Genomic DNA, 10,216 nt, shown 5'->3' on the forward strand with positions numbered 1-10,216 from the left:
TGCTTTCTTCACACATGTTTTAGATTAAAATTCAACAAACATTTATTAAACACCCATTGTGTGTAGAGCACTTGTGCTAGGTGATTGGGATAGAGGTATTTTGTGGGGTGAAATACAGGTTTCAGTGAGTTTACAGATTAGCCGGAGAATGTGACATACTGGTACAAGCAAAGTACTGTGTGAGATCTTGCAGAAGGAGGGAGGTTATTAATGATAGGATATCAGGGTTTCAGGTGAGCTTTAAAATAACAGTACGAGGGGCAACTAGGTGGCGCAGTGCATAGAGCACCGGCCCTGGAGTCAGGAGGACCTGAGGTCAAATTTGGCCTCGGACACTTAACACTTACTAGCTGTGTGACCCTGGGCAAGTCACTTAACCCCAGTTGCCTCACACACACAAAAATAAATAAATAACAGTACGAATTCGGTAGGTAAATAGGAGAGGGGATCAAGGTTACTACAGATACAGGAAAAACATTAGCTAATAAAGAAAAGCAGTAAAGTGAAGGGTAGGGAGTCAAATAAAGCTAAGGGTAGGGAGGAGAAGAAATGGGAATAGGGTTAGTATATTGTCCAGTTGGCTGGAACGAACATATAGTAAGCTGAAAGGTTTGAGAGATAGCTGAAAATATATCAGGTCATTGAGGGCTTTGAATGTCAAGTTAAAAGGTTTAAACTTTACTAAGTAGGTAAGCAGAGCTGTTAAAAGGGTTTTAGAAGATTGACAAGAACAGATCTATGCACAGAGAAGATTAGTTTAGCAGCAGTGTAATAAATATACTGGAAGGCTCAAAGAATGGAGAAAGTCAGACTTCTTAGGAAGCTACTGTAACAGACCAAAATGGGTGATAATAAACACCTATATTATGGAAACAGCAGTAAAAAGAAAGAAGAGGGGTCTGATGAAGACAAAATAAAAAGACATTAATAACTGAGTTAATGAGATACAAAGAAAGACTAAAAGATAACTTATTCTGTTAATATTATCAAGCCAAAAAGTAAGATCAGACCATCCTCTCCATAATTACTTATTTGAAAGTAAAATGGAACATTCTGATATGGGTTAGGATAAACCTATCCAAAATTCTACTTCTGACCCCCAAATACAGATTAGTACTAACCACTTTCAGTAATTCTACTTTCAATAAGAAATAAAAAGAAAATTTTTCTCTTCTCTGATACTGTTATGAACACAAAATTAAAAGCAATCCTTCCTTTATGGAAGAAGGAACTGAATGATGAGATTGAAAAATTCCATAGCAGTTAAAACAACTGACCAACCAGAAATTCCCTCATACATATTTACTCATCAGTGCCCTCAAAAAATACTAAGAATGTTTAAGACTGCAAAGGTTTAAACATATACTATCCCCACCAAAATGATCAAGTTTTACACACCACACCTTGTCAGAATTCAGAAGTTCATGATTTGGGGTATTAAAAAAGTTTCCAGCACAAACACCAATGAAGCAGTAGCTGTATGATCTATGAAGGCAATGGGCTAAATGGGTGTGGCCAAGAGGGGTTACACTGAATTCCTCCAGATAACTGCTCAGAATTCAGTCAATTAGTGCAACCCAGAGGAAAACCTCTGCTGTTCAACCTCAGTCTATTTTGGCATATTACCTGAAAACTGCTTACCACACGTAATCCATAAAATTACGTTAAAATTCTAGTCTACTTGGACAAACATGTTTCACTACATATGCAAAGAGTAATCCTTTTTGATCCTATCCAAACCATACTTCTACAAGTGCAGGGAATTCCCTTTGTGGAAAATTCAATGCAACTCACTTGTAACTTAAGAGCCTTTCCGAGATCGGGTTGACTGGGACACTGAGAGAAACAGTGGTCAAGTGAAAAGAGTATTGTATTCGGAGTCAGAGAACCTGGGTTCAAATCCTAGTTCTGCCACTTATTCCTGTGTGACTCTAGGCAAATCACTAAATTACCCTGTGCCTCATAATTTCCTCATCTGTAAAATGAGGATGTCAGGCTAATGATCTTCCAACTCTAAATCTAGGATCCTATTACTTGCCTAATGTCACACAACCAATATGTGTGAGAGGTAAGATTTGATCCAGGGTTCTTCTGCCTCTAAGGCTATCCCCTCCAACCACTATAGCACAATGACTCTCTGCTCATAGTGTGCATTTAATAAGTGTTAATTGACTTCAATAACTATTCTGAATTGAACTAGTAATTTTTAAAATTAACAAAGTATCTGAAAGATCATTATTAAATATTCCATGTCCACTCTGATATCTGCCCACTCAAACTGCTATGCTAGGGTGATCGAAAATATCTAAAGGATACAAGAAGCTGTGTGTCACAGGTGAATAAGAAAGATAACCTGCAGCCAGAAATGACTGGGTTGAAGTCTTATCTCTGAAACAGTCTTCTATAATCCTAACCAGACACTTAACCTCTCAGTGCTTTAGGTAACTCTCAAGATTATAAATAGCAGAGAAGGTTCCAACCTGCTTTGGTAGAGGGGATTTTCCTCACCCTGGAGTTCCAATGAAATCACAGGTCCAGTCCCTATACCTATTTAAAAGATACAGAAATGAAGCCACACAACATGGATTCTAGAGTAAGATGAAAAGAAAACTACCCCACTTTTCAAAATGAATGTTCTAAATCTACCTTCAAATAAAACTTTCCGTTTTGTACGTCTAATCCAAAATATAAAACTGAAAATCACTAGAAAACTTTTCATAAAAAGTCAAATCCTAGGTGGGATTTTGCAGATTTCTCAATGCCAAGCCAGATCAACCATACAATTTATTGAAATTGATAAGTAGCATCTTTAAGTAAGATTTCTTCTACACCTGTATGTTCTCAGCATACTTTTTTACATGTATAAAAAGACTGGTGTAAAATAAGATCAGCAAAAAAACCCCAGCAAAAGCCAAAATTAAAAGAATCCATCACAAGTACAAAAAACGGACAGCAAACCAGAAGTTCAAAAAAGAAGTATTCATAATAGATAAAACATTTATTAAAAATTGAAATAGTTCTATATTCTATTTTAAAATGAAAATGAGATCTCAGATGTCTTTTTTATATGATTTTGTAAGTACTCAAAAGAGAAAAATGATAACAGAGGACTAAAGTCTTTATATAGTACCATTAATTACAAGGATAAAAAATTTTGATTTTTAAATTTTAAAGCCAATTCAATCAAGTCATCAACTACTGCTCAACCAAGAGTCCCCCTCTTTCATTGTCATAGATACCTCAGAAGACCCCAACTTTTCCTAATATCTTCTATGCAGACACCTTCGAAACTTTGCTCCTCATCTTCAGCAACTGAGACCCACCTCCAGATTATCAGTGCAGTTTTTAAAAAACCATTCAGTTGCACATTTATAAGTCTCCAAATACTGTCCGTGTTTAGGGTAAATGAGAGAGATAGTGTATGTAGACTGTCTGGACTTGGAGTAAGGAGTACCTACCTGAGTTCACATCCTGCCTCAAGTACTATATGCAGCGTGACCCTGGGCATTATACTGAATCTCTTACCTTCCAAAGAAAAAAAATTTTTAACGATTGTCAATTACAAATGCGTTGCCAATCTGCACTGGCCAGGGGAGTCTCCTTACCAGGAGTTCCCTACACTTCTAAAACCACTGGTCCGGACCCTACTCTACCCCTACCTCAGAAAGAGGGAAGGAAGGAGGGAGGGAGGGAGGGAGGGAGGGAGGGCGGGAGAGAGGGAGGAAGGGAGGGAGGGAGGAAGGAAGGAAGGAAGGAAGGAAGGAAGGAAGGAAGGAAGGAAGGAAGGAAGGAAGGAAGGAAGGAAGGAAGGAAGGAAGGAAGGAAGGAAGGAAGGAAGGAAGGAAGGAAGGAAGGAATGGAGGGAGGGGGGAAAAGGCAGCATAGAAAAAAAATTTCCCCAACTAAGAACAAGATATTTCATTTAATTAATTTAATATCTTTTTCTCGAGAATACCCTCGCTACATGAATACCCTCCCCCCACCAAAAAAGGGAGGGGGAACCCTTCTGGGTCCAGAGCTCTACGAGTCACAACCAAAAACCCCGCTTGACAGCTCCACAGTCACTTTCCCCAGGCTCCTCCCTCCTCTCCACCCACCTCCCGCACCAAACACACACCAGCACGCCAGGCACCAGCTCCGCGGCTCCTTCCTCCCAAAGCCGGGGACACCCGGGACACTTCTAAGTCCCTTCCCTGACTGTGACAGCATCTCCCCCGCCCCGACGACCCCAGGCTGGACCCATTTCTCCTCTTCTCCCCGTTCCCTTCTAACAGCCCGCTTGGGCCGGACGACGAACCCGACAGCTAGACGGCCCTTCTCCGGGACAAGTGCACAACTGACAGCGCCGCGGTCCCTGCGCGCCGGGGCAGCTCCCGGCCTTGAAGGCGGCCCTGGCGCGACAGCCCCCTCCCCCACCGGTGACAGCTCCGATACCTCTATCCCCATGTGGCTCCGGCTCCCTCCCCCTCCCCCACTCTGCTGTCCGCTGACAGCTCCGGGTGAGCCCCGGGGAGCAGCCTTGCCGCCCTCCGACCCTCCGTCCCCGGCTCACCCGCTCTCCCGCATCACGTTGCTGTCTCCGCAGTCGCAGGCGCCCCCGGCCTGGCTGCGGAACATGTTGAAGTCGTGTCCGGTGTGGTCGCCCTGGTGGAAGCACTCGGCGCATAGGGACATGCAGGGGGAGATGCCGCACGTCCGGCACCGGTAGGCCACGAAGTTGGCTGTCCAGACCAGGCCGCAGAGCGCCGCGGGGTCATAGGCCCGCACCGCGGCGCAGAACTCCTCGTAGCCGCCGCCGCCGGCCAAAAGGCACTTACACCACTCGAGGGCCTCCTCCTCGGCCGCCCCCGGGCCGCCACCGCCGCTACCGCCCCCGCCGCCTCCTCCGGCTGCCGCTGCCGCCTCTTCCCCCCCGCCCTCCGCCCGGGCCAGCGGCCGCTCGGCGCTCAGCACCCGCTCCAGCAGAGCCTGCAGCTCCTCGGCGCCCGCCCGGTTGTCTGGCCGGCTCAGTGCCGCCTTCAGGTGTGCCGCCGTGGCCGCCTTGTCCCTGCCCAGCTCCGGCTGAGGCGGCTCAGACTGAGGCGACGGCTGCCCCCCGACAGCCGCCGCCGCCGCCATGATGAGAGCTCAGAATTGGGAGAGTCCAGAGCCGGCGGCTCCGGCAGCCGCTGCTCCTCCCGGGATGGTGTTGGGGAGGGGAGGGGGGTGGGAATAGACTGCTGAGCTCGGCCCCGGCCCAACTCTCGCGATAGCCGGGAGCTGACGCTCATCTCAGCACTTCATTTCTCGCCCCGCCCCCCCCATCCACGCCCCGCCCCCCTGTCATTCCCTCCCCCATTCTCCTTCCGCCCCTCCCTCCAGTCTTCTGATCTAGAGATCTTCCTTAGCTAAGAGTGCCTTCCACACCTGCTCCCCTCTCCCTGGCTTTATTTTAGTCTTCACCTCTTCTGGTCACTCCCCTAGTCTTCAGGTCTCCCTTCTCCTCCCCTCCTTGATTCCCCCTCTCTGTTCTTCCCTGGTCCCCGCCCTCCCTTGCTCCACCTCCGTCTGCTTCTCCCCTCCTTGGTTCCACCTCCCCCTCCTCCCTCACCTTTCCTTTAATTTCCACTTCTCCGGGCCCTTCATTCTTCTTTCCTCGCTTCCTTGTCCGCTCTTTAGACTCTTCTCACTCTCCTCCCCAGGCGAGCTCCCCGGAGGAACCGGTCTCATTATGAAATGCAGATTTGGAGTCAATTTAAAGAAACCTTCACTCGGGCTAATGTTTTGACATTTTTGCCAACAATTAAGTGACGTTTCAGGGGACCGGCTTGGCAACTTTTCCATCAATCGATTTCTGGAATGATGAACGAAGATCTTTTCATCTTCCAAAAGAACCGATATATTTATGATTTCTTGCCACAAGTGCTCTAGGAGCTTTGTGCTACATCCTTCCTATACAGTATATTTTATATAATTGCCCTTCTCTTTACTCGGTAGATCAGAATTACAATCCCTTGGTGTCAATTATTATTTTTCTTCTGGACTATTGTCATTGTCTTCTAAGTGGTGTTCAATTCTCTCTCGTACATTTTGCACATCGCTGCCAAAATCGTCTCCCTAATGTATCCACCCTACCTGTGTAACTGACTCCCTTGAAAAAATCCTTCAAGAGCTCCCCTTTGCCTACTGAATAAAGTGAAAACTTAACGCTATTCAAGATCTAGTGCCAACCCAGGGTTAGCCTACGTGACCTGGGTGAAGATCAAGCAAAGACAGAGAAGGATCAGTCATTCTGGTAGAAGGAGAACCAGGAAAGAGCAATATCATGAACACATGAAGAGAAGAGAGTATCAATGAGAAGAGAGTAGTCAATAGTGTTAAAGGCTTCAGAGTGATCAAGAAGGACAAGAAAAGGCCATTAACAAGACTTTAATCTCCTGCTAGAAAGGTGAAAAGCTTAAAATTCACAGAAAGACATACCTTTTCAGACATGGCCAATTTGGAAATGTTTTCCTGGACTATGCATGTTTATGATGAGGGTTTTTGTTTTCATTTTGTTTTGTTTTGTGTTTATCAGTTGGGAGAGCCAGTGAAAGGGACAGATTATAAATACATGTAAAAATTAATTTTAGAAAACGTTAAAAAAAAAAGATCTAATGCCAATCTACCTTACTAACTCCATCCTCTATATTCCTAATATAGACTGGACTTCTCTTTGTCACAAGCCTTGAGCTTTTTGCTTTCTTTACCTCTTTGCTCTTACCCTTCCTTTTCCTTGACTTTCCCTGCAGAAATCCTACTATTCTTTTTTTTTTCAGCAACAAACATTTATTTTATTTTTCAGTTACATGTAAGGGTAGTTTTCAACATTCATTTTCATAAGATTTAGAGTTCCAAATTTTTCTCCCTCCCTCCCTCCCTTTCCTCCCCCCTCCACAAGATCACAATCAGGTTATATATGTACAATCCACAAGTGTTCTTTTTATCAGTTCTTTCTATAGGGGTGCATAGTAAGCTTCCTCATTAGTTCCTTGGGATTGTCTTCGATCATTGCACTGCTGAGAGTAGTTAAGTCATTCACAATTGCTCACTGAACAATACTGCTGTCACTACACACAATGTCCTCCCAGCTCTGCTCACTTCACTATACATCGATGTTCATTAGTCTTTCCAGGTTTTTCAGGGATCATCCTGTTTGTCATTTCCTGTAGCACAAGACCATTCCAGTACAATCATATAACACAGTTTTTTTCCATCATTCCTCAATTGATGGACATTCCCTTGATTCTCAATTCTTAGCCTCCACCAAGAGTTGCTATAAATATGTTTTGTACAATTTTTCCCCCTTTTCTCTTTTTCACGATTACTATTGTTAACTGTTTCCCTTCCATCCTATTCCCTTCCCCATGATATTTATTCTATTATCCATCTTCTTTCATCCTATCACTCTTCAAAAGGGATTTGCTTCTGTCTGTCCCCTCCCCCACTCTGCCCTTCCTTCTTTTGCCCCTCTCTCTTTATCCCCTTCCCCTCCTATTTTCCAGCTGGGTTTGAGAGATTACTCTACCCAATTGAGTGTGTACATTATTCCCTCCTTAAATCCTACTATTCTTTAAGGTCAAAGGCTACCTCCTCCAAGAAATCTCTAACTTCCCATCTCTCTAACATAATTTACCTTATAATATAACGATTTAGAGATATCTTATCTCCCCTACTAAATTTTAAGTTCCCCGTGTATCATAGGCACCCAATTAGTATTCCTTTAGTGAATTCTGAGGTAAATGTAAATTGAATTTCTATTTTTTTAAGGCAGTAGAAAAGCTCAGTTTAATAGAATCCTATTTTTTTTTTAAAGTAACACATAATTTGTTTTCTAAGTCTGGGTTTTCATGTTACATTCACTTAAAGTGTGACACACCTAAGTAGGAGAATGGGCGAGTGTACTGTCTATAATATGACTGAGAATTAACTTTTTATAAAAGGGAATTGCAGAACAATAGTTTCTTTTCCTAGCAGGCCTTTTAAGGGAAACCTTGCTGCATTCAGTGGTTGGTTTATTCACTGGATTTATACAGTAACTTTACAGAATAGAGCTGTAGTAACAGTAATTATCTATTAACATGTGACTTTTCTTCAATGAATTCAAAAGACTGGAAGGCAGAGAACGAGAAGAAAAAATTAGGGTACCTGAAGGAGCTAGCTAAGGAGATGAGAGCAGTGTGAGTATTTCTAAATCTTAGCTAGTATTAGATGGAAACCAACAGGACATACCAATAATATGATGTCATTTCACATTTCCTTGCCCTTCATATTAGTAAAGCATTCATCTAATTATTCTTAACAACGATGTGAAATTCCAAAAACTGATAAATATTTTTCTCCATAAACAACTACATTAACAGGAACAAGAAATTAAAATTCAGGAGTATTTTTATAACATAGTGTGTGAGGAGTATGTGTGTGTGTGTGTGTGTGTGTGTGTGTGTGTGTGTGCGTGCGCACACGCACGCGCATGCTGAAGCACTTGCGTGTGCACACACATATCAGAATATCTTAGGAGCCTCGATGTACACTGAAAGTCACAGTAAAGAGTCTAATGAAATATACTGTCATTGCTCCAGGATTTCCTTCCTGTCCAACATAACAATGGGGAACACTCTGTTTTTTATATTAAGCCCAACATATATTGACATATGTAAGATTCTACTGCAGTTTTGAGCATGGCAGCACTTGTATATTCTTCGATTTCTTCAGCCTTCTCATCCTACCACCTGTCCCTCAAGCCTCTTAGTTTGATATACATATCACAGAACAAACATATATCCTCATTTTTTCAGTTGAGTAGATAACGTAGAAAATATGTATAAATGCCTGTCCCTAAGTCTTCCTTCCTGCTAATGTTATCCCTGCCCAAATATACAAATCTTTCTGACTTTTTAAAGCCATTAGAAATATTAACTCTAACTTAAGATGAACACTATATTTCTACCCATGCAGAAAATTAGTTCTGTGGATTTTAACTGTGTTTGAAAGTTCACCAGGAAAATGTTCCAAGCCTGAATATCTGGAACTTGCAGCTACGAAACCTGAATTTTTCTTCCAGTGACTTAAAGGAATCTCTTTTCTTACAAGTTATTTTTTGTTTTCACCTTTCACAAGTTTGTGGTGAGAAATTAAGGGCATGGTAGCTCCTACCTGTAGTTGCTACAGCTAGTAAGGTTGACTGACACTGATGGTTTACTACTTAAAGTGTAGAGGATAGAATGGATTCACATAGTCACAGTGCCACGATAAGTAGCATTTGAGAGAAAGGTAATTTAAGATGGCCTGTTAATATTCTTTTAAGGTTCTGTTATAGATATCTTGAAATTATCATCTTTTCCCCAAAAGCTTTCTCCCTTATGAACTTCCTTATAACAGCTGACACCACCATCCTTCTAGTCAACACCTCAGATCCTCACTCTCACCCCACATATCGAATCTGTTGTCAAATCTTGCTTCTACTTTCACAATTCTAATTTGTGCCCCATTTTCTTCACTCGGCCATTTATCTAGTTCATGCCTTCATTGCCCGGACTACCAAAATAACAGCCTTCCAACTGGTGTCAAGTGTCACTCACCCCAGTCCATCCTTCAATTAGCTGCCAAGGTGTTTTTTATAAAGTGTAGGTCTCTTGCTCATTGAGCTCCAGCCAAGATGAAATATAAAATTTCCCTATTTGGCATTTTAAATTCTTCATAATCTGTCCCCTTACTATTTTTATAGCTTCCTTAAAATTTACTCCCCTCCATGAACTTGGCGATCCTGCTACACTGACCCTTTTGCAGGGCCCCAAAGTAAATCTTCCATTATCTATGCCTTTACACTGGTTGTCCTCCATGCCTTGAACATTCTTCACTCCTCACTTCTCTGCCTCTTAGCTTCTCTAATTCCTTCAAAATAGCTCAAATCCCACCTCCTCTAGGGGACTCCTCCTCATCCACCTAGTTGCCAAGCTGGCTGTCTTCATCTATTTTGTATGTATCTTCTATGTTTTTAGTTATTCTCAAGGTGTTTCTTCCACTAGAACATGGGCTCTCTGCAGGGGGGGGGGGGGGTGTTGGAATGCTTGCTTTGTTTTTCCCAGTTCTTAGCATGCCTGGTACACAGGCATTTTAATTTAAAATCCTTAACTTTTTAAGCAAAAAAAAAAAAAAACTTCATGAAAAAAATTAGAACACTGAATAGTACTTAATT

General features: G+C 42.7%; 1 protein-coding gene across 8 annotated transcripts in view; it reads right to left on the reverse strand.

The window, feature by feature from the left end:
- UBR3 (ubiquitin protein ligase E3 component n-recognin 3) overlaps positions 1 to 5,187 on the reverse strand; it is a 283,992-nt gene extending 278,805 nt beyond the window's left edge. For all 8 annotated transcript variants that reach the window (XM_043992858.1, XM_043992853.1, XM_043992859.1 and 5 more), the window contains exon 1: positions 4,553 to 5,187. In XM_043992858.1, the coding sequence (XP_043848793.1) occupies positions 4,553 to 5,118 (566 nt within the window). In that variant the 5' untranslated portion in view covers positions 5,119 to 5,187. The remainder of the gene's footprint in view (positions 1 to 4,552) is intronic.
- Between the last annotated feature and the right edge of the window lie 5,029 nt (positions 5,188 to 10,216).

The sequence above is a fragment of the Dromiciops gliroides genome, chromosome 3 (assembly GCF_019393635.1).
Source record: "Dromiciops gliroides isolate mDroGli1 chromosome 3, mDroGli1.pri, whole genome shotgun sequence".
NCBI classification, from domain to species: Eukaryota; Metazoa; Chordata; class Mammalia; order Microbiotheria; family Microbiotheriidae; genus Dromiciops; species Dromiciops gliroides.